Source organism: Peromyscus eremicus, chromosome 6 (genome assembly GCF_949786415.1).
Source record: "Peromyscus eremicus chromosome 6, PerEre_H2_v1, whole genome shotgun sequence".
Taxonomy (NCBI): Eukaryota; Metazoa; Chordata; class Mammalia; order Rodentia; family Cricetidae; genus Peromyscus; species Peromyscus eremicus.
The window spans coordinates 62,924,769-62,952,542 of NC_081421.1; the positions used below are offsets into that span (position 1 = coordinate 62,924,769).

The following is a 27,774-nucleotide window of genomic DNA, read 5'->3' on the forward strand; positions in this document are numbered from 1 at the left end:
AGGGTGGTGGATGCGCTGAAATGCGGTATGGATGGTTGTGAGCTACCGTTCAGGTGCTAGAAATTAAATTCAGATCCTATGCAAAAGCAACAAGTGCTTTAACTACTGATAATCTCTACAGAGATCTGCTTTTAAGAGAGTCTCATGCAGCCCAGGTAATGTGGAACTTAGTATGTAAAAAGACTGACCTTTGATCTGCTTGCTGCCAACACCACCTCTCATGCTGGGTTTATAGACATGTGCCATCATACCTGGCTTGTAGCTGTCTTAATATTTTTGAAATAGAGTACTCCAACTAGAATAACTGGGTGCTAAGAACATCTGGTCTTGGTTCCAAGAACTCTAGATGTGACAGCTTTTTTGGAAAAAGAAAACACCGCTATGTAGCAATTACCATACTTACCCTAAATGAAATCCTGTATTTTGGTAAGAATGAGGAAATGTGGGTGTTTTTGTTGTACACCTGGTGACAGATTGTCTTTTCCCCTAAGTTACTCACTCACTTTAAAGGTTTCTGTTTCGGTTAGTGGAACACCCATTTTACGTACGTGCAAGCCTTGAGAAATAGTACGTGACCAGAGGGCTTTGCGAGTCAGAACTAGGCGTGGGGTGGAACAGTCTCTGTCGGCTGTGGGCGGGGCTCCAGCGTCACGCCCCGCCCACCGGCGCCATCTTCCTGGACCCGGGCGGGGCACTGGGCTGTGCGTCGCCGCTCGGGAAGGAACGCGGGCTGCAACCCGGACTCAGCACTGACTTCAGAGGTACAGGTGAGTAGGGACGGGGCTTGAGGGGTGGGGTGGCAACCCGGAGAAGACCTGGCGGTGCCAGGCAGCCAGCCCTCAGCACTCATCCGGCTCCTTCCTCACTGCTCCACTGCCTCAATCTGAAGAGAAGTCCAAGTTCTCTTTAATCTTTCTGGAAAAAGTAAGTTTAGAAATTTATGATGTGTTTTAGGACTGAGACTAACGGGGGAGGGAGAAGACATGGGTTTCTCAGTGTTCCGCAATGAGCAGGATAGGCCGCGGTGTTTGGGGAGGCTGAGGCTCCTAGACTGTGGCGAGCGTCTCCATCCTAAATTGAGTGTTTTGTGCCTTCTCTAGGAGGCCTTTCCCAGGGGCCCAGGACTGCTCAAGAGGACAATGGATTCTGGAGCTCGCCCAGTTGGTGGCAGCTGTAGCAGCCCTGCAGCGCTATCACGGGAATACAAACTAGTGATGCTGGGCGCTGGTGGCGTTGGGAAGAGTGGTAGGTAACCTTTTCCATTGGACAGCAAAGTTTGCAGAGCGCCCTAGGGACCAGTCCCCAGGCCAGACGGGTGCAGCCTCTTGTGCACAGTTGGTAGTTGACGTACTTGATGGTCACCGTCCTGAGTTCCGTTTCTTGTTTTGAAGCCATGACGATGCAGTTCATCAGCCACCGATTCCCAGAAGACCATGACCCCACCATTGGTAAGTCCGATCCTCATTTTTATTTCCAGGTACGTCCTGTGAAAGTATCTTAATAGATTAACGTGTTTGTGTATGTGATTCTTACTTAGACACAAGGATAAACAGTTGAGTATTTTTTCCGGAGACTTCACATGTACATATGCGCCATCCTTAGTCCTGGGGTTAGGTTGAGCATTAATAGACGAACTGTCTTTTTTAATGGATGTATTCTGTATTGTTAGATTAAAGGCATGTCCACAGGCTACTCGACGAAACCTCTTCTTGCTATCACTTCTAAGGGTCTGACATGAGACTATCCCTGTTAGTATGAGTCAGCTGATTTGAACTTCCACAAAAGGAAGCAGAAAAACACGTAGAGCCAGCCTGCTGACCTCTTAGAGCAGACTTCCACTGGAAGCTCTTCGTTTATTTCCTTATCCCTGCAGCTCATTACATAGCAACGTCTTCTTTGTCTTTGTAATCTTTGGCTGTCAAATGTTGGTAGAGTGCCAATAGAGTAAATCAGTCTTTTTTTTTTTTTTACACTGGGGATTGAACCTGAGACTTCAAACCAAGCTTACCGGGCAAGGCTTCTACCACTGTGCTGTATCCCCAGCTTGGTTTGTGGTGTTTGTTTTAAGTTGTATTGTTTTCTCTTGATTAAAGGTTGAGCCCAAGTTAGCCTTGAACACATAGCACTCCCTTTGCCTTAGTCTGGGATTGCAGGCATGAGCCACCATGCCCAGTTCTATAGTGTGTGGGTTGTATTGTTGTTGTTGTTATTAATTGCTATTTTCTGTAGACTAAGAATGTTCCTCACCCCTAAATCATAAGGAAGCAGTTTTGGTTTGTTTGTTTGTTTGTGTTTTTTGTTGTTGTTGTTGTTGTTTTGAGACAGGGTTACTCTGTGTAGCCCTGGCTATCCTGGAACTCACTCTGTAGACCAGGCTGACCTCGAACTCGGAGATCCGCCTACCTCTGCTGCAATTAAAGGCGTGTGCCACCACCACCACCCAGCAGCAGTTCGCTTCTGAGTGATTAGATAAAGGAAAAGTAGGGCTGAGGAGGGACCAAAGCTCTGCCATTAGCTGGGAGTGATGGCACACATCTGTAATCCCAGCATGAAGCAAAGGCAAGAGGAATGTGAATTCATCACCAGTCTGGGTTACATAAAGAGTTCTAGGCTGGCCAAGAATACTAGTGAGATCCTCTGTCAAAAGAAAAACAAAAGCCTGCCGTTCTGTGGCTGTGGTCATTTTATTTAACATCTGCTTCTGTGGGTTTGGGGAAAATGGGAACATTCGTCTTGTCAGTGTATGGGAGTTGTTATTTTTTGTGCTTAGGGGTCAGGCTAAGTACATGCTGTACCACCCACCGAGTTGCATCCTAGCTCTGCTATATCAACTTTAGAACATTGTTTCAGAGATTGAACCTGTGCTGTGGGAACTCCGAATAAAGTCAGTCAGTTCAGGGTTTAGGGTCATTTACTTAGCTCCAAGCTGTAGCTCTAGGCCACCCACCCATGGCCTCTAGCACAGAGCCCAAGTTCAGAGTTGTCTCAGTTCTCGTGATGCTTCACTACAGAGACATTGCCTGTGCTCGGTGGCCAGGCGGGGTCAGTGTCTGTCCTCCGCCTGGCAGGATGTGTTTGCCACCCCTGCCCTCCTGCACTGCTGGCTCCTGAGTGTGGGAAGCCTGCCTGACAGCCTACCACACCCACCTCATTATTCTGCCCTTGTTTGTGGTGAGAACCAGCCACACCTAGAGATTGGCTAGAAAATGTCACATGATCACCTCAGTTGGGCTGGAAACTGAGACCCTGAGCCCAGGCCTCAGGGTCTAGTGGCCCATGTCCTAACTTCACTCTTTTGTAGGAGGGTAGATATATTCCTACACCTTCTTTATTCTCCTCTGTAGGTTTTTAGAACTATCAAAATAGGCAAAATTTTCTTTTGTCATATCCATGATGCTGTCTGTGTTACTGTCCTGTGTTATAATCCTGACCAACTGCCCAGAGCTCATCTCCACTTGGTTCACAAGTGCCACTGATGGTCTTTGGTTTTAACATGGCAGTTAATGTGTAGTAGAGTTTAGTTCACTGATCGTCACACGTTTGAGATGTGAGCTGCACAAACCGTAGGAACAAACTGGGATGGATCTGTGAAGTGGCCACTGAAGAAGGCAGTGTGACTCTGGAACTTTAGAGGAGAGAGTTAGGGCCCTGAGGCTGAGGAGCATGCACCGTCTGAAACTTGAAGAAGAAGGAAATCCGACTTTTTCCAGGTCTCCTTCGCTGAAAACAAAAATCTACAGCTATTACCACCACCTTAGCATCGGTGGAAAGGTGCTTTCCCCAAAAGCCTGGTGACCTGAATTTCTTCAAAGCCCATGTAAAGGTGTGAGGAGAGACCTGACTCTACACAGGTGTCTTCTTGATCTCTACACACACACACACACACACACACACACACACACACACACACAGAGTCATGCACATATGTAATAATACAAATAATCTTTAAACAAAATAAAAACCAAAAGAACTCCAGAAGCAATCCCTTATTTCTTTTTGTATTTAATTTTTTTGTAAGTGATGTTAAACACTATTCGTTGTGCTTGGGGTTGAACCCAGGACCTTGGGGCATACTAGACAAGCACGTGACTATCATGCTACATCCCCAGCTCTCTTATTTTTAATGTAAACCTCACACTTTTTTCACCCCAAGAAGGTTTCATTGGTTTGTCTGCAGGGTTGTGCATTAAATTCAAGGCCTTATGTATATTCTGCGAGTACCCGACTGCAGATCTATACCCACTGCCTCATAAACTGCCTTTTTAAAAAAGATTTATTTTTATTTTATGGTTATGGATGTTTTCCTGTATGTGTGTCTGCACACCACAGTTGCCCGGTGCCTGCAGAGGCAGAAGAAGGGCTTTGGATCCCATGGAACTGGAGTTAAAGTTGTGAGCTCTCATGTGGGTGCTGTGAGCCAAACCCAGGTCATCTGCAGGAGCCATAAAATAAATCAGTACATTTTTACCCTATTCTGCTGCTCTCTGACAGTATTGTATGATTCAGCAGCAAATGCTCATGTGTCTTGAGCACTGTAAATGCGTATATGTGTATACTTATGTAAGCAGAGATTTCTTGTCCCAACCACCTGCTCCCAAATAACTGGCAGCCATTTCTCAAATAACCAACTCAGAGACTTAATATAAATTGTAAATGCTCAGGCAATAGCTCAGGCTTGTTACTAACTAGTTCTTACAACTTAACCAATTTCTATTCATCTGTGTGCTGCCCTGACGCTTGTGGTGTTTACCTTTATCCCATTTTGTGTGTCCGACTTATTCTCCATCTGGCCCAAGACTTCTCTGACTCCACCCTTCCTCATCCCGTCATTCTCATTTTGGCTTTTCCCACCTAACTTTTTTCTGTTCAGCTCTTGGCCAGTCAGCTTCTTTATTAACCAATCACAGCAACATATATTCACACAGTGTACAAAAGGATTATTCCACAGCATACGAACACATAAGCACATATATATGTGACTGAAATTAAAATCTAATGTTGGGGACCTGTGAGATGGCACCTGTCACCACGTCTGACCTGAGTTTGATCCCAGTACCTCACATGATGGAAGGAAAGGAGCAATTCCTGCAGGTCCTCTCACCCTGTCGCCATGCTGTGTCAAGGGTTGGCGAGTTTGCTCACCAGGTGCTTACTGCCAAGCCCTAATAACGTGAGTTCCATCCTTGAGTCTCACATGGTGGAAAGAGAGGACCAACACTTGAAAGTTGTCCTCTGAACTTCACATGCACTGTGTGGCATTTGTGTGCCCACGTGTACACAGAACCCATTAAATAATGTAATTTTAAGCCAGGCGGTGGTGGCGCACGCCTTTAATCCCAGCACTCGGGAGGCAGAGGCAGGCGGATCTCTGTGAGTTTGAGGCCGGGCTGTTCCTGGAGTGAGTTCCAGGAAAGGCACCAAAACTACATGGAGAAACCATCTCGAAAAACCAAAAAAAAGAAAAAATATGTAATTTCATAATGTTAAGAGGAAATATCTTGGGATGCATGTGGCTGGTTTTTTGGTTTATCTCTGTGTAGCCCTGGCTGTCCTAGAACTTGCTCTGTACACCAGGCTGGCCTTGAACTCGGAGATCTGCCTGCCTTTTCCTCCCGAGTTCTAGGATTAAAGCCCTGTATCACCATGTGTGGCAGTTATTTTTTTTTTTTTTTTACAGATTTATTTATTTATTATGTATACAGTGTTCTGTTTGCATGTATGTATGCATGCAAGAAGAGGGCACCAGATCTCATTATAGATGGTTGTGAGCCATCATGTGGTTACTGGGGATTGAACTCAGGACCTCTGGAAGAGCAGCCATTGCTCTTAACCTCTGAGCCATCTCTCCAGCACCCAGTTAATTTTAAGTGATGAAAATATTGAATGGGCTTTTTTTCTCTCTTTTACTTTCCTGTATTTTCCAAGATTAGTATACATCTACATTAAAGAAGGTAGGTGTGCTAGCATGTACCTATAGGCCCAGTACTTGGAAGTCTGAGGCAGTAGGATCTCTTGGCACCAAGAGTTCAAGGCCAGCTGGAAAACATAGAGACCTCGTTTCTTTTTTTTTTTTTTTTTTTTTTTTTTTTGGTTTTTCGAGACAGGGTTTCTCTGTGTAGCTTTGCGCCTTTCCTGGAACTCACTTGGTAGTCCAGGCTGGCCTCGAACTCACAGAGATCCGCCTGGCTCTGCCTCCCGAGTGCTGGGACTAAAGGCGTGCGCCACCACCGCCCGGCTGAGACCTCGTTTCTTTATGTTTTGGTAGTGGGTAGTATTTAGGGTAAGAGTTGAGTCAGGATCTCATGTAGGTCAGACTGGCCTTGATTGACTATGTAGCTGAGGATGACTTTGAACTCTTGACTCTGCTCCTTCACTTCCTAAGTCCTAGGGTTATAGCCATACACAACTCTACCTAACTTCCAACTCTGTTGTGGGACATGCCTGAAATCTTATCTGCTGAGGAAGGATGTAAGTATAAGGGCTAGATTGGACAATTTATTTAAGACCCTGTCTCAAAAATAAAATATATCTGGGCTGGAGGCCACAGGCCTGGAATGTTTTTTTTAGTTCCTGGGGCAGGAGGGTCACAAATTCAAGGACTACCTGGTCTACAGACTGAGTTCAAGACTAGCCTGATCAACTTAATGAGACCTCTCAAAAGTAAAAAGAGCCTGGCATAGTGGCTCTCAGCTGTATTCTCAGCATTTAGGAGGCCAAGGCAAGAGGATGACCACACTCTAAAGACTGGACAGGGCTCCAGGGTGAAACCCTGTCTCAGAGCAAAGCAAAGTGAGAAAGAGGTGCCTGTATATCAAAGTGGTAGAGCGCTTGTCTCTCAGAGCCCTTAGATTCTGTCTTTAATGCTTTAAGGAAGAAAAAGTATTAGGAGGCAGGAGCAGGCAGATTTCTGTGAGTTCCAGGCCAGCCTGGTGTATGTATCAAGTTGGCCAGCCAGGGCTACATAGTAAGACTCTATCTCAAAAACAAAAAATAAACAACAAAAAAGTAATAAATTAAAAATTTTTAAACGGGGCTAAAGATATTTCATGCTTGCATCACATGCTTAAGACCTTGAGTTTAATCCCCAGTATTACAACTAACACTAATATGCAGAAAAGAACTTGGTTTTGCTATGAAGGGATTGGACATTTTCTAGAAAATAGTAAAGTTGTGAGGGATACTTCATAGTACACCAGCTGTTCTTGCAGGGTCCCAGATCCGGTTTCCTACACCAACATGGCAGCTCACAACCATCTATAACTCTGTTCCGGGGGATCTGATGCCCTCTTCTGACCTCTCTGGGCATCAAACACACACATAGTACACTTTCAGCCAAAGCACTCATATGCATAAAACAAAAATATGTAAGTCTTTACAGAGTGTCCAGGCATGGGGACTCCAGCCTTTAAAACCAGCACTCTGGGCTGAGCTATAAAGGAGAACTGTAGCATATGCTGTGCACAGTAGCCCTGGGTTTAATCTTGGCTCCATCACCAATTAACTGCAGTTTAAAGAAGACATCAGCCTTTTATTTTTTTAAGTTTTTTTTTCTTTTCTAAGACAGTCTCACCTGTAACTCTAGTTGCCCTTAAACTCTCAGAGATCTCCCTGATCTCAGAGATCTGCCTGCCTCTGCGCCTTGCCTGCCCCCCTGGTGGTGGGATTAAGGATGTGTGCCACCATACCTTGCCTACCTTCTTTTGCTGTAAAATGGAAATAATAATACTGGGTAAATATTGGATTATTGTGACTATTAAGTAATTTCATGTATACAATTTACTTAGCCTAATGCCTTACATATACTTTAATAAATGATAGTTGAGACTAAAAGCATGCACCACTATGCTCAGCAGTTAAAATCTTCCTTTAGTGTGTGCATGGTGTGTGTGTGGGTATATATGCCACAGCACATGTTTGAAAGTCAAAGGAAAGCGTTGAGGGTTCTGTGCTGTCCTAGTTTTGTGTGGGTTCCAGGATTCTAACTCAAGTTGCCAGGTTGGCTTTGCTGAGCACTGCCAACTGAGCCAATTCCTCTGGCCCCTGGCATAATATTTTAAAAGAAATTCTTTCAGAATTCTTGTGGTTTGAATAAGAATGACACCTACAGGTTCATGTATTTGAATGCTTAGTCACAAGGGAGTGGAACCGTTTGAAAGGATTAGAAGGATTAGGAGGCGTGGCCTTGTAGGAAGAAGGGTGGGCTTTGAGGTTTCAGAAGCCCTTGGCAGGCCCAGTCTCTGCTCGCTCTCTCTCAGCCTGTGCATCAGGGTGTAGCTCTTAGCTCTAACACCATGCATGCCATCGTGCTCCCTGCCATGGTAATAGCAGACTAACCCCCTGAGACTGTAAGCAAGCTCCCAATTAAATGCGTTCTTTCATAAGAGCCTTGGTTGTGGTGTCTCCTCACAGCAACAGCACAGTGACCAAGACAATCCTTTTCTTTCTTTTTCTTAAATATTTATTTTATCTGTATGTGTGTTTCGCCTGCATGTATGTCTGTGTACCATGTATGTACCTGGTACCCACATTCATTCCCTACAGAGGGCGTTGGTTCCTCTGGAACTGGAGTTACAGATGGCTGTGAGCCACCATTTGGGGTCTAGGAATTGAACCCGGGTCCTCTGGAGGAGTAGTCAGTGCTCTTAGCCGCTGAGCCATCTCTCCAGCCCCTCATTTCCCTTCCTTTCTTTCTTTCTTTCTTTCTTTCTTTTTTTCTTCCTTCCTTCCTTCCTTCCTTTCTTTCTTTCCTTTCTTTCTAAGACAGCATCTCCCTTGGTAGCTGTAGCTGAGCTGACCTAGAACGTAGACAAAGTTGGCCTCGAACTCAAAGAGATCCTCCTGCCTCTGCTTCTCAAATGCTTAGAATTAACTTCTAGGTTTAGGTTTATAGCTGTGAACATGACCATGCTGGGTAGTGGTGCACGCTTTAAATCCCAGTACTTTGGAGGCAGAGGCAGACGGATCTCTGTGAGTTCAAGGCCAGCCTGGTTTATAGAGCTAATTTTCGGACAACCAAGGCTACACAAAGAAACTCTGTCTCAAAAAAACAAAACAAAAACAAAAAGATACATGACCACCCATGAACAAAGGAAAACATTATTGTATACACTAATCTATATATTTTGATGAATTTACAGCATCCTGAGAAAGTTAAGCACATAAAAACAACTTAGGAGCCAATGAGATGGCTCAACAGGTAAAGAGTTGCCCTACTAGCCTAGTGACCTGATTTCCATCCCTAGACCGCAGATAAAGGTATAAGGAAAAGGCTGACTTCATAAAGTTGACCCTTGGCCTTCACATGCATGTACACACACATATACCATACACACACATACACGCCACTAATAATAACATTTTAAAAAGAAATTGGTGGGCTGGGGAGATGGCTTGGGGGTTAGAGCATAAGCTAGAAGCAGATTGCATTTCAGATCCCCAGAATACAGGTAATTCCCGCCTCCAAAGTCAGAGACAGAGGCTTCAGTGAGCAAGCTGCCTAGTGAGACCCAACACTAACCCTGGGTCTCCACACACGTGCACCTGCACACATATAAGCATTCATACGTTTACAAGTGTGCATACCACACACATGAAAAGCAAATGAAAAAACATGAAGCCTGGGAATACAGCTCAGTGGTAGAACACTACCTAACATTTGAACCCTGGATTGGAGGTCTGGCTCTACCAAAATAAGTAAGTACATAAATAAGTAAATAAGTAAGTACATAAAATTGGGTGGGACCGCTGCTTTTGTAGGACGGGTTTTCAGATCCTTACTTCTTCCTACACGTGTGTCCTTCCCTCCTGTAGAAGACGCGTATAAGATCCGGATCCGCATCGACGACGAGCCTGCCAATCTGGACATTCTGGATACAGCTGGACAGGTACTAAACCCCAGAACCTCCAGGAAGGGGGACAGCCTTCTGCCGACAGTATCAACCAGTTTGTCTCTATTAGTTTTTCATGCGCTGCCTCAGGACGGCAGGTAATAGACATGCTGTTTCTTCAAAGTAGCCAGGGTGTGCGCTGGCCCAGGTTGCAGCAATACATTATGGGCCTCTGTTTCCCTCCAGGCGGAGTTTACAGCCATGCGGGATCAGTATATGAGGGCAGGAGAAGGGTTTATCATCTGTTACTCAATCACGGACCGTCGAAGTTTCCTTGAAGTTCGGGAGTTTAAACAACTGATTTACCGTGTCCGACGCACTGATGACACACCCGTGGTTCTTGTGGGAAACAAGTCCGACCTGAAGCAGCTGAGACAGGTGAGAAGGACGGCCTGTAACAGCATGGGTGGTCACTGGTTTCTTGAAGATTGATTGCTTTGCCTTCAAATAGAAAGTGACAGTTAGCCTCTCCCTAGCTTTGGAAATGTCCCTCTAGCTATTAATTTACCTATTATTATAGGTAAAATCTGGATTTTTAGAAATCAGTGCACAGGATTTTAGACACATAATAAGCTATGTGTGTCTTATACCTGTAAGCTAAGCATTTAGCAGGCTTGGCACGAGGATCGCCATACATATGAGGCCAGCCTAGGCTGTGTAGACCTAGGCTCAGCCCTTCAGTCGATTAACAAACAAAGAGATGCCAATAGAATACTCATCAAGTAAAGAATCGTGAGCTGTTAGTTTCCTAAATCTTCAGAAATGATGTTTGGATGTGGTTTAGTTGGTAGAGCCTAGATACACAGGGGCCTGGGTTCAATCCCCAATACCGCAAAAAAAAAAAAAAAAAAAAAAAAATTTAAATTTATTTGTTTTTATTTTATATGCATTGGTATTTTGCCTACATGAATGTCTGTGTGAAGGTGTCAGGTCAGTTAAGGACAGTTGTGAGTGGCTATGCGGGTGCTGGGAATTGAACCCGGGTCCTCTGGAAGAACAGCCAGCGCTCCCAGCCATTGAGCCATCTCTCCAACCCCTACTGCAAAAAAAATTTAAAAGTAGCTTTTATTAACAAGAGGTCTCAGTAGTAAAGGTGCTTGCTTGCCTTGTAAACCCAGTGGCTAACCTGAATCCTTAAAATCCACATAAAGATAAAAGAGAATCAATTCCACAAAGTTGTCTGTTGATTTTCACACATGTGCTTGGGGGCATTCAGGCCTCACACACATATTGTACACACATACACACAAATAAATAAGAACTTTAAAAATAATAAAATTAGGCTGGGCAGCGGTGGCGTGCACACCTTTAATCCCAGTACTTGGGAGGCAGAGGCAAGCAGATCTCTGTGAGTTCGAGGCCAGCCTGGTCTACAGAGCAAGATCCAGGACAGGCACCAAAACTACATAGAGAAACCCTGTCTGGAAAAAAACAATAAAATAAAATAAAACTAATTAAAACTTCAGGTTGGAGAGCTAACTAAACATTTAAGAACACCAGCTGCTCTTGCAGAGAACTCATGCTCCATTCCCAGTACCCACGTGGTATGGCTCAGAACCATCTGTACCCCCAGTTCCAGGGGATCTGATAACTCTGGCCTCCAAGGGCATCAGGCATGTACATGGTACACAGACATACATATATGCAAAGCAGCCATACACATAAAATAATCATAATCTAAAATATAAATAAGGCTGGGCGGTGGTGGCGCACACCTTTAATCCCAGCAGAGGCAGGTGGATCTCTGAGTTTGAGGCCAGCCTGGTCTATCTACAAAGTGAGTTCCCAGATAGTCAGGGCTACCCAGAGAAACCCTGTCTCAAAAAACAAACAAACAAACAAAAAAAGCAAAAGTATAAAGAAAGCTATCATTATCAATATCTGTATTTACTTGATATTGCTTGATATCTGTTCCAAAAAGTCACCTTGAAAGGGAACTCAGTTTAGTCAGGAAAGTGCTTGTAAGAGGGCCTGAGTTCAGTTTTGGTTTTTTTTTTTTTTTTTGTTTTTTTTGTTGTTGTTGTTATTCTTTTGGTTTTTCAAGACAAGGTTTCTCTATGTAGCCCTGGCTGTCCTGGAACTCACTCTGTAGACCAGGCTTGAACTCACGGAGATCCACCTGCCTCTGCCTCCTGAGTGAGGGATTAAAGCTGTGCATCACCACTGCCCTGCTGGGTTTTAGTTTTTTGTTTTTGTTTTTGTTTTTTCGAGACAGGGTTTCTCTGTGTAGCTTTGTGCCTTTCCTGGGACTCACTCTGTAGACCAGGCTGGCCTCGAACTCACAGAGATCCTCCTGCCTCTAGTTTTTTGTTAGTTTTTAAAGCCAGGCATGGTGGTGTGTGCTTATAATCCAACACTGGGGAGATGGAAACAGGCAGAGCCCTGGGGTTTGCCAGCGTGGCAAGCTCCAGGCCAGTGAGAGACCTTGTCTCAGAAAAGAAGAAAGGCGGGCTGATGTGTAGTTGAGTTGGTAGAGTGTCTGCTTAACATGCAGGAAGCTGGGTGTGAGACAGAGGCAGATGGAGCTCTGAGTTTGAGACTAGCCTGATCTACAAAACAAAGTTCCTGGGCAGCTGGGGCTACACAGAGAAACCCTGTCTTGAAAAAACAATTTAACAAAATTATGCGGGCCTTGTCCCTAACACTGCATAAAACCAGGCATGGTGGCACATTCCTGTAATTCAGTCATGCCAGAGGTAGATGATGGAAGACTTGTAAGTTCAGAGTCATGCTTGGCTAGCCTGGACTAAAAGAGACTCAGTCTTTAAAAAAAAAAAAATCTGGAAATAGAATCATGTGCTTTGGAGTCATGCAGTGCACTCCGTGGCACGTCAGTCCCACAGGCGGGCCTGTGTTCTCTGCTGCCCTCTCCAGCGGGGACCTCTGTCCTGGGGATGCCCAGTTACTCTTCCCCACAGTTGTCACTGCTGCCCGCTGTACGCTCTACACTTTCTCATGTTTGTGCTTTTGAAGGTCTCCAAGGAGGAGGGATTGTCTCTGGCGAGAGAATTCAGTTGTCCCTTTTTTGAGACCTCTGCTGCATATCGTTACTACATTGATGACGTTTTCCATGCTCTTGTACGGGAGATACGTAAGAAAGAAAAGGAGTTAGTATTGGCCATGGAGAAAAAGTCTAAACCCAAAAGCAGCGTATGGAAGAGGCTGAAGTCACCGTTCAGGAAGAAGAAAGACTCAGTAACTTGAGGGAAGTGTGAAGCGTGTTCTGTGAACTGCGGCGCTGCTCGGAGCAGTCCAGCAATCTGCAATAATGAGCATGCTGTTTGCTCCCTCTCCACTGTTCTAAATGTCACTGGTGAGGGGACATGGCCACTAGGAGTTTTCAATGATTCACTATTGAAAGCCCTGTCTTATGACTCTGACTTATTAACCCATCAGAGCTCTGTCTGCTCCTTCATCGTCGCATTAGAATTTGGTCTGCCATTGTTTTGGTTATGTTATTGATGTAAATTAGTTTGTGTAAATCATTTATGCCCAGGAGATTGTGTATACCGTGTGCACTTGACTGTGTTTACAAAAGGAGCTTCGTGCTGTATGCTCCTCGCCGACCTTCAACTTGAGCTCCCTGGGTCTGTCTCCCAGAAGGACCTCGGCCTTCTTTTCCCACACTGTACATCTTGGAGACAGAGCAAAAACCGAATAGGGAAACTAATGCTAAAGAGATTGGTGCTAAAGGTGAGTCGGTGTCTGTGGAATGGACTCCTGTCATAGATTATGGAGGGATAAGGTTTAGGGAGATACCGCCGTATCCACACAGAAGACGGCTGGAAACTTCCAGGGTCAGCAGAGTTCCCACAAGGAGCCTCAGAACTGCACATTTGACCAAAGGCACTCAGGAGGTAAAGAGAGCCAGAAGCAGAAACAGAATGGAGGTTTCTCCTTGACACACTTGACTCTTCCTCCAGGGCCTTGCCCTTCTTTACCTTTGAAGGCTGGCACACTCTGAGAACAGCTTCTGGTTCTGGGACCATTACAAGATCACGCGATTCTTCTTTAAACCCTTTGTTGGGCGAGGCATGGTAGCTCGTTGCTGTATCCTTCTAAGGCTGAAGCAGGAGGATTGCCATGGGTTTGAGGCTAGCCTGGGCTACAGAATGAAAGCCTGTCTCAGAAAAACAAAACCAAAAATAAATAAATAAATAAGTAAATGAGTAAATAAATAAGTTCTTTCTTAGGACAGCTATACCACATGCCTTATCCAGGTTTCTTTCCCCTTTGAAAAACTGGGCCTGCCCAGATGGTTTTTAGGCCCTTCTTTAGACTGATGGGGTTGTCCAAAGGGAAGAGGCATCAGGAGTCGGAGTGAAATTGTTAGATGTTCCCTGGACCTCAGCAGTCATTGCTGAAGGTGGTGAAGGTCTGTGGTGTTTCTGTTTGATGGACCAGTCTTGAAGCTTTAAGAGTCACATACGTAGCCGGGCGGTGGTGGCGCACGCCTTTAATCCCAGCACTCGGGAGGCAGAGCCAGGTGGATCTCTGTGAGTTCGAGGCCAGCCTGGGCTACCAAGTGAGTTCCAGGAAAGGCGCAAAGCTACACAGAGAAACCCTGTCTCGAAAAACCAAAAAAAAAAAAAAAAAAAAAAAAAAAAAGAAGAGTCACATACGTAAATTGGTTTCATCATCTGAGGAGTTCCTCAGAGTTGTCAGTGCTCAGCCTTAGAGAATACCACTGCTCCCGAATGTGGTTGAGACACTAGTCTTGGAGGAAACAGCTTTAACCATTAGTGGTGAGCTCTCTGTCTTGGGGTCAGGATTATCTAGCTGTCTGGTGTGCTGTGTGAGACATGTTCAGGAGAGTCAGATCCTAGTGTGGAGTGGTCACTCGAGGCTCAGGTGACACTGCTTCAAAGCTGCCACTCAGCTTCCTGCTCCCCCTGTTAAAGGAATGGCAGATGACCCAGCTCTCAGGAGGAGCCATTGCTGGGACTTTTATAATTTTGGGTAGTTGTCTTTTGAAAGTCCTAGTAACTTTTGCTACTATTCAAAATGTGTTTTTAATATGCAAGCCATCAAACAATGAAAGACCCAAATTCAAGTCTATGCAACCCACAACATTTCGGAGAAGCAACAAAATGGAGACCAAATACAGCACCAATCTCTTTGAAGAGTATCTCACCTGGATAAGGACTTTCAGACTGAGTGCCTTCGCTGCTTATTATTGATGATCTCCGGGGCTGTCGTCAGTGCCAGGCAAGGAGTTGACAGCTACAGTGACTCAAGATTGTCATGGCAATAGAAAACATTGCCAGAAAGAAAGGCCTGTACTATAAGACAGGGAAGTTGCATTCTGTGCTAGGGGAACAGCAGTGAGTGTTTTTAAGGCTATCCTGTGAGACATTTCGTCCTAAGATGGTCCCTTAATTCCCATTGAGCATTGTATTCCTGGTGCTAGATAGCGGCAGGGGTGCAATAGTGTGAGCAGGAGCACCTCCTCAGCTGCAGGGGTGCAGTGGTGTGAGCTGGAGCACCTCCTCAGCTGCAAGGGTGCCGTGGTGTGAGCTGGAGCACCTCCTCAGCTGCAGGGGTGCAGTGGTGTGAGCTGGAGCACCTCCTCAGCTGCAGGGGTGCAGCGGTGTGAGCTGGAGCACCTCCTCAGCTGCAGGGGTGCAGCGGTGTGAGCTGGAGCACCTCCTCAGCACTCACAGAGTGAAGGTAACTCACAAGCTTTAGGTCATCAGTATTGTCCAACCTGAAGGCATGAAAATCAAGTATTCTCTGGAACTTGGAAGAGAAGATTCAGGAATAAGTTGAAAGGCACTGAAACTGTTTGTGTTGAAACAACATTAGTAATTACAACCTTCGGAAACTAGCACTAGAATTAGCTGTTTATAGTCAGTAGGGAGACATGTTTTCAGTCCGATACATTAGCAAAGTGTTGTGTGTCACTTGGGAAGAAGATCTTCACTGGTGCACTTGTATAGGAAGGCAGCTTGTGCAGCACAATACAAGAACTTAAAACAATGTGTCGGGTGTTTTGGTTTTTGTTTTCCTCTTTTGTTTGGAATCTTTAGAAGAAAAAGTACTTTTTACAGAACTTGTTACTAGCGCGATGAGTGCCTTCCAGTTTTTTATTTGTGTGTGCGAGTGCATGTGCCATGGTACATGTCGGAGACTGCCTTGCGGGAGTTGATTTTCTCCATCCATCCTTTTGCAGGTCCCAGAGGCTGAGCTCAGGTTTTCAGGTTTGGCAGCAAACACCTTTTCCACTGAGCCATCTCCACAAGCCCTTCTTTTTAGAATGTCCCCCTGCAGGCTGCACTTTGAGTCTCCACACTACTCCAGCTTCACATTTGCTGTAGTCTGTAGATTTAAGGACCTGATTCAACTTCTGGGAACCAGACCCTCTAGCTAGTGTGACAGTGTCTTCCACTGAGACCTGAGAGGTGGCGTCCAGGCAAAAGCCAGATGCTCCGAAGGAGGTTATAGAGGTCTGTAGCCACCCCCCATTCTGAGCAGCAGGTCGTCTAGTGCTTGGAGAGCGTCCTCCAGATCTCTTTCAGCAGCAGAGGCAGCTGGAATAGTACAGGGCAATTCCTCCTACTGACTCAAGGACACCTCTGAAAAGCAGAGCAGCATCCTGGAAGATCTCTGAAAAGCCTGAGCTGATCCTGAGCTGGAACAGCTAGTTCAGCCCACCATTGACAAAACCTGTGAAGCCCTCTTAAGGGCCCTTCCAGGTCAGAGAATTCAGATCCTAACTACTGAGGTGGACCTGGCTGAAGCCAGAATATCTTACACTTTCCCCTGATAGCAGTGCCACAGTCCAGGGAGACGGTCCAGTGGGTAAAAGAGGGTAAAGGTGAAGCCATGCCTCTAGCCTGAGTGTGATTCCATGGGCCCACCAGGAAGTTTTCCTCCGGGGCTGTGTCATGAGCCCTGCTCACACAAGGTAAAAAGTAATGTCAAAAACAAATGAAAAAACCAGCCATCTTGGTCCGGAAGATTCTCAGTGGCCCAAGACCCTTTGCCAATAGGCCTGAGGACCAGAGTTTTATCCCTGGGACCACACCATAGAAAGAACCTGTTGCTGCAAGTTGTCCTCCTACCTCCACAGGTGCACTGTGGCCCTGATGCACACCCACCTGCAAGTGAGTAAATACAAATCTTAAGTATCTTAGGGGAAGTTTTAATGGTATTAGGGCTCAGTTGTAGCTCAGTGGTAGAGCGAGTTACGCAGCACGTACAAAGTTCAGTCAGCATCTCTCCTCCCAAAATGTGAAATACCATCAGATTCCGTGTTCTGGAAAATACTGACTCAAAAACCTGAAAATCCCTACCATGTACAGAACACTCAAGTGTTAGCACGTCTCCACAGAAGGACCCCTTTATTGGAAATGATTACATCTCTGAGGGGAAAGGGAAAACACCTAGGGGTACGTAGAACCTGTAATCCCAGCATTCCAGAGGCTGATCCAGGAAGGTTGTAAATTCACTCTGCCCTCCAGACCTCTGAATGCCCTCACTGTACAAATTAACTTTATTTTCTCCCTACTAAGAATTATGAAATAGGGGGCTGGAGAGATGGCTCATAGATTAAGAGCACTGGCTGTTCTTCCAGAGGTCCTGAGTTCAATTCCCAGCAACCACATGGTGGCTCACAGCCATCTATAGTGAGATCTGGCGCCCTCTTCTGGCCTGCAGGGACACATGCAGGCAGGACACTGTATACATAATAATTTTTTTCATCTTTCTTTATTAAGAAATTTTCTACTCCACATGCTATCCACAGACCCTCCTCCCACCCCCAGCCCTCCCAAGCCACCCCACATCCCCACATCCCCCAAATCGAGGTCTCCCATGGGGAGTCAGCAAAGCCCAGCACACTGAGCCTAGGCAGGTCCAAGTCCCTTCCCACTGCAACGAGGCTGTGCAAGGTGTCACACCACAGGCACCGGGTTCCAGATCCTGATCTCCCTGCCTGGGTGTCCCCCGAACAGTTCGAGCCAAACAACCGTCTTCCGTATCCAGAGGGCCTAGTCCAGTCGCATGGGGGCTCCACAGCCATCACTCCACAGTTCATGGTTTTCCACTGGTGTGGCCAGTAATCTCTGCACATTCTCCCATCATGATCTCAATGTCCCTCGCATGCAGAAACCCTCCTCTCTCATCAATTGGATTCCCAGAGCTCAGCCTGGTGCCTGGCCGTGGATCTCTGCATCTGCCTCCCTCAGTCACTGGACAAAGGCTTTATGATGACAGTTAGGTTATTTGCTAGGCTGCTCACCAGAGTAGACCGATCCAGGTACCCTCTGGACCCAGACTCAGAAGGACAAACATAGTAAGTACTCACTCATAAGTGGATACTAAATGGGAGGGAAGGAATGGCCAGACTGCAACCCACAGCTCCAGAGAGGCTAGCTAACAGGGAAAGACCCATGGATGATCCTGTGAAGGAGAAGTGGGTGAGATCTACATGAGCGGACAGAGTTGGGGGAGGGGGGGCAGAGGGCGAGGAGTGGGGGATGAGAACATAGGGAAATGGGAGGGTCAAGCTGGAACAGGGACAGTGGGAGGGCAGGGAGGAAGATACCATGATAGATGAGGACATCATGGGAATAGGAAGAGGCAGGGTGCTGGGGAGGCTCTCAGGAATCCTAAATAAATAAATCTTAAAAAAGAATTATGAAGTAGATGTCATTTGAATCAGGATCCACAGTTAGCGAGCATGCCTGTAGAAACACAGTGCTACAAAGGACATTTCTATTGTGGAATGTGAATGATGCCTGTGCTCTTGGTAAACTGTCTCTGCCATGTGGCTCTTTGGGGCTAGATTGTACCATCTCTGTGAAGAAAACAGTTGCCACCAGAGTTCTTCTCAGCAGAAGGAACATCCTCTTTCCCCTTGGCACAATTGACTTGAGTTGACTTGCTTCTTGTTCTAGTAGGAACATGGGAAGTGGTTAGGGCCTAGCGGAACTGGCGAACCCTTTAGAGCTCTTAGCAAAATAGTCAAACAGTGTCAATTACTTAGCTCAGTCTCAAGCTTTACAGTCCTCTGTTTCCTTCACCTTACCCGAAGGCTGCTGATGAGCTGGGGAAGCAGAGCACATATGCTCAGTTGACAGAGCAGATGCCTATTGGGCCAGAGGCTCTGAATTCCACCTGGAGCGTGGCATAGAGCCAGGCATAGTGAGTGGTGAGTGCCTGTGACCTCCTGGGCGGGGCTAGAGACAGAAGAATCAGAAATTCAAGATCATCCTCGGCTATGTGGTGAGTCCAAGGCCAGCCTGAGCAATATTAGACTCACTAAATAAACAAACAAACAAATAAACAAGGGCATGTTGATATATACGTCTGTAATCCGAATACCCAGAATCACAAGTTCAAGGCCAGCCTGGCCAACTTAGTTAAAGAGTAGGGACCTAGCTAAATATAGAACACTTGTCTAGGACCAGGGCTCAGGCTCCACCACTGCAGAATAAAGAAATGAATAATAACTTAAGAATGACACCATGACAGATCAAGTAGGGAAGCTGGAGGTCTGGGGACAAGCCAGAACAATTCTATTTATTTATTTATTTATTTATTTATTTATTTATTTATTTATTTATTTCAAGACAGGGTTTTTCTGTGTAGCCCTGACTGTCCTGGAACTCTCTGTTTAGACCAGCCTGGGCTCGAACTCAGATCCTCTTGCCTCTGTCTCCTGAGCGTTGAAATTAAAGGCATGCACTGCAGCTACCACCACCCAGCGGAAAAAAAAAATCTTAATATGAAGGAAACCACCAGAGAGAGTGAGACAGGAAGATCTTAAATGTTTGAGGTGTTCTGAAATTGCTGACCAAGTTTTTAAATGAGTTGGCTTTGAGACAAAATTACTGGCATAGTTTAGTTTTGTCTAGCAATCTCTCTTGAAAAAGTTCAGTGTGTGCATTCCTCAGCACACATGATCGGATTATGAAGTCATCCAGTTTTCTGAACAAAAGCTGCTGGGGTGGGGACACAATGCATTTCCTGCCCTTATTGCTGGAGATTAGTACAGCATGCTCTGAGCCAAGATACATTCAGATTCAGCTGGCTCCCTAACGTCTCCCACCGGATATGTTCCCTCTGCCCTGTAGGGGAGGGAACAGGGGCAGGGACGCATGCTCAGTATAAATGAGTGCTCCAGTTCAGTGTCTTTGCTGGCTGGAAGACATCATCACACCTTCCTACTCTGAAGTGTGTCTGGGGACTGGGAAGACGGTTCAGTGGGTAGCATGTCTGCTGCATGAACATGAAGACCTGGGTTTGATTTCTAAAACCCACATTTACAAAAGCCTGGACGTGGTAACTCATACTTATTGCTGGAGCTGATGAAACACAGATGGGTGAGTGCTAGGGCTTCCCCGGCCAACTAGCCTAGCTGCCTTGGTGAGGCCAGTGAGAGACCCTGCCTGAAAACAAAAGGTGGGCGGGTAGACAAGGTGGATGATACCCAAGGCTCACCTCTGGACTCCTTGTACACACAATTGTGCACACACATGAAGAAGCATTTTGGGAGTCTGCGCCAGACTTTCTGGCCATTTTAACTTTCACTTTCCTAGAGAATGTGTGGGTCACTGCAGCGGATATATTTCCTGCCTGTCAGCATCACCACAAAACCCCAAACTCTAGACCCAATTTTGCAAGGTGGTGGTGCTAACTAAGGTTTGGATCCAAATACCTCATACGAAATGCCCTACCACTGAGCCACACTCCCAGCTCCCAAGGCTTACTCCTTTTGGTTGCTTCAGGCTTGGCGATCAAACCCAGGGCCTCAACATGCTGGGCATGCACTCTCCTACTGAGCTCCACACCTGGCCCTAGATCGAACTTCTTCTGTAACTTGGACTTAGAATAAGGAAGAGAAAAGGAAGCCTGTTTGTGTTTGCTTTGAACCACTTCCGGGAGGAGGTTGTGTCCGTGGCCTTCCTGCTCTGTGGAGACCCTGCAGGTGTTAAGTTCACCCTAGGAATTGAACATGGATTAGAACCGAGCACACGGTTCTCTCGGAGCTTGGCTTCTGTGCCGTGGGCAACACTAATTCTGAAATGCAAAATCTGACAAGAGATTTGGATCCTTCCTTGAGAGTGAGAGAGAGACCACCCACGGTCAGCCACTTGGTGAGTGGTCAGTCACTAAATGCCACTTGGATGGAAGTGAGTCTAAACCATGAGCGTTCACAACGTCTGTTACCACAGTTGTCTGGGGAAATTCTTGAGGGCAGTGGCACAGGAATTTTAAGTATAACCTGATTGGCATTAGTTCCCATTACATTTTTTTTTTTTTTTAAATCACGTTTATCTCTTTTGGGTGTGTGTGTGTATGTTATGACTTACATGTAGAGGCCAGGAGACAAACATGGAGTTAGCTTTCTCCTTCCACCGGTAGGTTCCAGGGATAGGACACTTCCGGCGTAGCCCCAAGCGACTTTACCCACTGAGCCATCTCACTGGTTCCCCCATTAGAGTTTGTATCTTACCCTTGAGTGTTCACCAATAGTGGTGGTTGAAAAATACAGGAACTGAGCCTTCGAGACAGCTCAGTGGTAAAAGACACTTGTTGCCACACCTGACAACTTCAGTTAGGCTTCTACCACATGGTAGGAGGAACCAGCTCCCTGGGGCCGGAGAGATGGCTCAGCGGTTAAGAGCACCAGCTGCTCTTCCAGAGGACCCAAATTCAATTTCCAGCATCCGAGTTGCAGTTCACAACCCTCTGTAACCAGTTGCAGGGGATCCAGTGCCCTCTTCTGGCTTCCTCAGGTACTGCACATACACGGTACTCAATACATGGAGGCAAAATACCCACATGCATAATAGAAGAACCAACTTTCAAAAGCTGTCCACAGACCTCCTCGTGTGCATGCTGGCACGTGTATGTGCGCACACGCACACACACACACACACAAACATAGCTGGAATGGGATGAGGCTGCTGCAGGCTTGGCTGCTGATGTGAGCTTGCTGCTGTGTGAGCTTGGAGCAGTCTATTAACCTCCTGGGCGGGGGTTTTCTCATCTGTTGCACACGGACAACAACACTTTACCCGTATCAGGGCTGCAAATAAGGATTAAATATTTTATATGTATTTGTGCTCAAAAGAGTGCCTATTAATATTCAATCCACGTTAGCCAATTATTTTCTGTCATTATTAAACAAGATGCCAGGCCATGGGGCAAAAGCCAGTACCCCCAGCACTCAGTCAGTAAGGACAGAAGTTCCAAGCTGAGCCGGCTTTGCTTCATGAGACCCCATCTCCAAAAGAAAGAAGGAGAGTGTGTATATGTGTGTGGGGGGGATGGGAGGTGTTTACATGGATGACATCACTGTTCTTGAAGCATTTAAAGAGGATTCCAATTACTAGCTGTTTGCCTCTGTAGACCACAAGCTCCAGAAAGCCAATGAGACCAATTGTGAGGACTTCCATAGGCTGGAAAGTCCTTCCTGAGGCTTTGGGAGGAACTGACAAGAAAAATACCTTAGAGAAAGAAATAAAGAGCCCCAGGAGGAAACAGAGTTGTCTCCCATGATCATGCATGACCACCCACATACACTGCTCCTTTCCAGCATATCCATGTCCTTCTCCAAGGACCTGACTTCTTTTCCAAGAATCCATACTTGGACATTCAACTCCAGGGCAGTCCTTCAGCCACGATGACCCATCCTCTCGTCAATAATTCAGAAATCCATATGACAGATGTTGGACCAGCTCAAGACTATAGAGGAAAATTAACAGAAACCTGGAAGAAATTATTTAGAGAATGGTATTACCTTGTCCCCCCCCCCGCCAGGAGAAATCACGATGCAGTCTTGGGGCTGGTTGTTGGCTTCTGTGAGATGAGTCTCATTTCTCATTCTGTAGCCCAGACGAGCTGAGCGCTCAGCATCCCCTGCCTCTGTCTCCCGAGCGTATGTCTGTGAAGCATGAGCATGCCTGATGCCCACAGAGGTCAGAAGAGGATGTTGGATCCCATGAAACTGGGTTATGGAGGGTTGTGAGCCACCATGTGGGCGTTGGGGACTGAACCCTGGTCCTCTGCAAGAGCATCCAGTGCTCTTACACTGTCTCTCTCCTCCAACACAGTCCTTTAAAAAAATTAGTTGGGCATGGTGACACACACCTTCAATTCCAGCAGAGGCAGGAGGATTTCTGTGAGTTCGAGGTCAGCCTGTTCTACACAGTGAGTTTCAGGATGGCCAGAACTACATAGCGAGACTGTGTCTCAAAAGAAAAAAAAAAAAATAAGCAAAAGGGGGTGGGTTTTGCCCAGCTGTAATTTCAGGATTCAGGGAGCTGAGGTGGGAGGATTGCTCTGAGTTAGAGACCAGCCTGGAATACAGAGTAAGACCCTGTCTTAAAACTAAAAACTGAAAACCAAAAGTTATTTGAGTGGGTTGGGAAGAACAGGTGTTCTGTGGTCCCGCCTTCTCCTTCCTCGTGGGGACGATGCTCACACAGCACATTAGGGACAGTGAATCATCCTGATGAAAGCCCCGCAGGCAGGAAGTGGAGGCAGGAGGATTGAGTGTGAAGCCAGCCTAGTCTAAAAAAAATCAAACAAACCAAGAAAAAGAGTGAATCATTCCACGCTCCAGACTTGGGAAGGCAGACTTGGCTTCTGGGATGGGCCCACAGCCCATCTCTGCAGTATCGCCGTCCAGGGTATTGCAGCGATTGTCTCCTGTTTCTACAGAGTGCCCTGGACTCTGTAAGTGTGCATTTACTAGTGTGACATTTGGTGGGTTCTTACCCTCTGCCTGCCATCTCCAAGTAGGACTCTTGCTATCAATGTCACTGTCGAGGTGACTGTCATTTAGCAGGTAAAGTGTGTTAGGGCCAGAGGTAGAAGAAATCGGGATACCAGCACTGCCAAAAAAAGAAAAAATGAACGAGAGAACAGAACTGACCATCAATAGAGCTGGTAATATTTTTTTTTTGTTTTTTTAGTTGTTTTTGTTTGGAGCTGGGGGACAATTTCATTAAGAGCTTAAGAGAAGCCAGGCAGTGGTGGCACACACCTTTAATCCCAGCACTCGGGAGGCTGGGAGGCCAGCCTGGTCTACAGAGTGAGTTCCAGGACAGCCAAAGCTACACAGAGAAAGCCTGTCTGGAAAAACAAAAAAGCAAACAAATACATAGAAACGGGGTTTAAGAGAAAATCAACAGGGCAAGAAAAGTGCAGATCATGCAGCTGGGAGGGGATGACAGTGCCCTTCGTGAGCAGCTGCCCGCGGAGAAGAGAAGTGGAATTCAGAGAATGAGAAAGCCCCGAGCACCAGGGAAAGCAGGCCGAGGCTTTGGAAAAAGATAGAATAATGTTGAAAAGTCAGTTTTCCGGGAATAATTCAGGAGAGTGGGCAGGCTTCGCTGAGCTATATGGCAAGGCTCAGTAAGCCACTGAAGTAGTGTTTCATTTTGGAATAAATATCTTCACTTAAAGGAACAGACTAGCTATCAGCACTAAAATCTACCATCTGGGGGCTGGAGAGAGGGCTCCGAAGTTAAGGGTGCTGCTTGCTCCTGCAGACGACCCATCTGGGGGTTTACAACCATCCGGAACTCCATTTTGGGGAAACTGATACCCTCCCTCTTCTGCCCTCTGTGGGTACTGCACACACAGCACACATACATACATGTGGGCAAACACTCCTACACATAACATAAATCTAAAACCAAAAAAAAAATTCTACCCTCTCTCCAGGTGGTTGTGACTTTACAAATCACACCTATTTTATATGCCTGTATACCTAGAGTTGCATAACAGTTTCCCAGATGAAAGGAGTCGTGAGGGGAAAAAATGCATGAAGTTCTGGCCTAGAACACCCTTTGGGTGCCTATCACCAACCACAGCCACCTCGCTTTCAGAAGAGCAGGCTCCCACCACTGTGCCTGTTTAATGTGAATCAGTCTTTATTCTGCACGTGTGTAACGGCGCATTAACGAGTTCAACAGACAAGTTAGCATTACATACTGCAGGTGAGCGTCACAGCATTATTGCAACTTCACACGGTTCATGTTAGCTTTTTTCCATTTTTTTTTTCTTTTTGATTTGACACTTTTATTTTGAGTTTTATTTTTACAAGAGAAGACACAAGGTAAAGAAAGACGACCTGTGTGGGGAGGGATCGTGGTGAGGGCGATGCCACCGTCATGACCAGTGTCGAAAGTCTTCAGATCCCTCGCCTCCGTCGGTCCCCCTGGTCCCACACAGCCGTTCTCTGCCCTCTAGCACAGCGCTGTCCCTAAACACGCACATCGTGGCTGGCTCTGAACGCAAAGAAGGAAGAACTCACAAGGGGAACTTCAGATATCGTGAACAGCTCTCAGAGTCCCAGAGTCAAGAAATCTACAGAGGACTGGCTGCTGGGAAATCGGGAGTGACTGACCGTTCCCTAACCTATTCCTAACCACAAGTGCCTTGTGCAAAAGCTAGGATGTGACTCTCTTGTCTTTCCACTGACAGGAAGAGGCACTTTGCCTCCGCCCACATCAGCGAGCTCTGCAAAGAACAGATGTGAAAGCCAGTCAGCTAAGAAGCTATAGGACACGCTGGATCAGGCCTGAGGTAGGAGGAGGCATCCTGCACTGTCTTTTTCTGGCAGCCCCGAGCCTGTGGAAGTACCGGCTCCCCCACCACCACCCCACTGCTCAGTCGACCCAGAGGATGCAAGGGGTTGAGCTGCATGGAGATGGGGAAGGGAGGAGTGGGGTGAGGCTGTGTCCCCGACTTCTCAGGAGGAGCTACAGAGGCACACGCAGCAGGACAGAGACCAGACTCCACCTGTCACTTTAGCATTGCTTCTGGGAAGGAAACAAAGCTGCTGAGTGACTTCTGATCTTTACACATTAAGGCGACGAAGAGGAACCATTTCAATTTTTTCCCTAATGGGGCTTAAGAATGCTCCTGCCAGGTTTTCATTAAACTATGTCAAAATGCCTTTTTAGAAAACAAAAAGTATTTTCTTCTACGTATGATACAGTATTTACATTCCATGGGTTAAAGGACGGAGACTAGTGGTGGGGTCCCAGCTGATGGCGAAACAGGAAGTCAGATCATGGGATATAAAGGCTGACAAGGCAAGAGCAGAGTGGGTTTCCCTGCCTATCCAGGACTGCTCTGCATTGCCAAGAATTCCGCAGGAAAAACAAAACCAACAAAAAAACCCAAAAGGATGGGTGCGGGGGCAGAGTGGATTCAAACCTACAAGCACTAAGGGAACACCCAAGGCAGTGTCGACACCCTCTCCATGGAAACTCGGCTTGTCCACCCCTTCTCAGAAGCAAGCTAGAAAGGGATGGTCTTGTAGGGAAGTGGGCACTTCAGTTACAGATCCTCTGTCTGGCCCTGGATCAAGCTACTTCTTATTTGACTGAGGTCCTCTTCAGGCTGTTAAAAATAGGCACTGCCCACCAAGCTCTCCTCTCATTCCTGAAGTCTCCGTGCGGAGACCTGGATCTGAGCTCCAACACAACTCTCGAGCTCCGCCCTGTCCTGGTGAGACTCTCAGTTGTCCAGCCTTGCGCTCGCTGCTGAGGAGAGTAGGGCTCTGAAGGCATCCGTATTATCTCCCTATTCAGCCCCACTCAGCTTTCTTAAGAGCCGTTACTGTAAACCTCAGGGAGAGTCATTTCTGAGGCCTGTTTCCTTATGAAACAAAGCAACTTCCATCAGCATCTACATCCTGAGGAGACGCCAGAGCCTCTGGGTGGATATCTGACCTCCTCCCCTTGTCCCCTGACCTGCAAGTAGCATTCGGGATCAGCCGGTGTTCATCGAGACTTCCCTCTGGTTGAAGCTGAGGTCTCCCAGTTTCCAGAGAAAGAAAGTCAGCGAGTCCTACGTCGGGTTCCACCTCCCAGGCCTGCCCTGCTCACCAGAGCTATCACCAGGACCGCCTGCCTGCAGCAGACACCCCATTCTCAGTGACCCTTTCTCCTGCAAACCCCACTTTGCTTACTATAGACCTCTGGACTTGGAACTCGGCCAAAGAGCAGAGACCCGAGCGAGAGGTGATAGAAAAAAGGATGGCGTGATGGGAACACGGGGTTTTACAAGAGCAGACGTTTCTTCTGCAATGAAGGGGAACTGGAATAACCCAGAGAAGCCCGATAAAAAGAGGCCAATTTCAGGGGATCAGCAAATACAGTTCGGCACAAAACACAATTTTCATGGATTAAAATCTGCAACTTGACATCGGTTAGGCTAATTTCTTGTTTGTATTAGACATGCAAGTATAAGGTTACATTGTTATATATAGACTGTGGGGGTCTTTCCTTCTCTCCCTCCCCTCATTTTAAAAACAAAAGATCGTCTAGTGCCTTGCAAAGAAGAAAATAGTCCTCACGCTAAGAACTGATCTGCAGCTGTGTGGAGTAGGATGTTCTTTGTGTGGTTTGTTTTGTAAGAAATTTTCTTCTACGACTAAAATGAGGTTTTGAGTCAGCTTCTCTGCCACCTCTCTCCCCGCCCGCCGCGTGCCTCCCCAGCCTGGCCCCAGGGTCGGAGGCGAGAAAGGATTAGTACTCGTTCAGACTGTGCCACTTGGCTATGGGCTTCCGGGGACTCTCGCAGACCTCCCTCCAGTGTTCCGCACCACTGGCCGTGACACTGTGTGCTCCCAGGATCAGCCTCCCCACCACCTCATTCTTAGTAGTGCGATCGAAGTCAATGACAAGGAACTCAATGCTGATATCGGGCAGGAGGTCAGTGGGGATGTCATAGATGAAGGACTCGTTGAAGACTGGATTCAAAGTGCACTTCTTTACGTGGGTTTTCTTCTTGGCGATGCGCTTTCTGCCATAGTAGACGTTCACCTTGACGTAAGGATCTGAGGCCCCCAAAGAGAAGAAAAAGAGAGACAGGCCTATGACACAGTCCTCTGCTATGTGTGGTGGTTTTGTGTTTA

At 46.6% G+C, this 27,774-nt stretch overlaps 2 protein-coding genes across 8 annotated transcripts in view; one reads left to right on the plus strand and one right to left on the minus strand.

The window, feature by feature from the left end:
* The first annotated feature begins 621 nt into the window (after positions 1-621).
* On the plus strand, positions 622-27,311 carry Rit1 (Ras like without CAAX 1). Of its 5 annotated transcripts, XM_059265626.1 has the most exons (7): positions 627-767; positions 1,101-1,245; positions 1,392-1,448; positions 9,811-9,884; positions 10,074-10,265; positions 25,332-25,433; positions 25,604-27,311. In XM_059265626.1, exons 2-7 carry the CDS (start codon positions 1,140-1,142, stop codon positions 25,691-25,693), a joined length of 621 nt encoding a protein of 206 aa, XP_059121609.1. In that variant the 5' UTR covers positions 627-767; positions 1,101-1,139; the 3' UTR covers positions 25,694-27,311. The 5 variants fall into 5 exon arrangements, with proteins under 5 accessions (XP_059121607.1, XP_059121609.1, XP_059121608.1 ...); XM_059265624.1 differs by having other exon boundaries at positions 622-767; positions 25,332-27,311; XM_059265625.1 differs by lacking the exons at positions 25,332-25,433; positions 25,604-27,311 and adding an exon at positions 12,861-13,385 and having other exon boundaries at positions 636-767.
* The window catches only part of Syt11 (synaptotagmin 11), a 30,673-nt gene continuing 29,961 nt past the window's right edge, over positions 27,063-27,774 (minus strand). For all 3 annotated transcript variants that reach the window (XM_059265622.1, XM_059265623.1, XM_059265621.1), the window contains one exon: positions 27,063-27,696. In XM_059265622.1, coding sequence (XP_059121605.1) covers positions 27,386-27,696 — 311 coding nt within the window. In that variant the 3' untranslated portion in view covers positions 27,063-27,385. The remainder of the gene's footprint in view (positions 27,697-27,774) is intronic.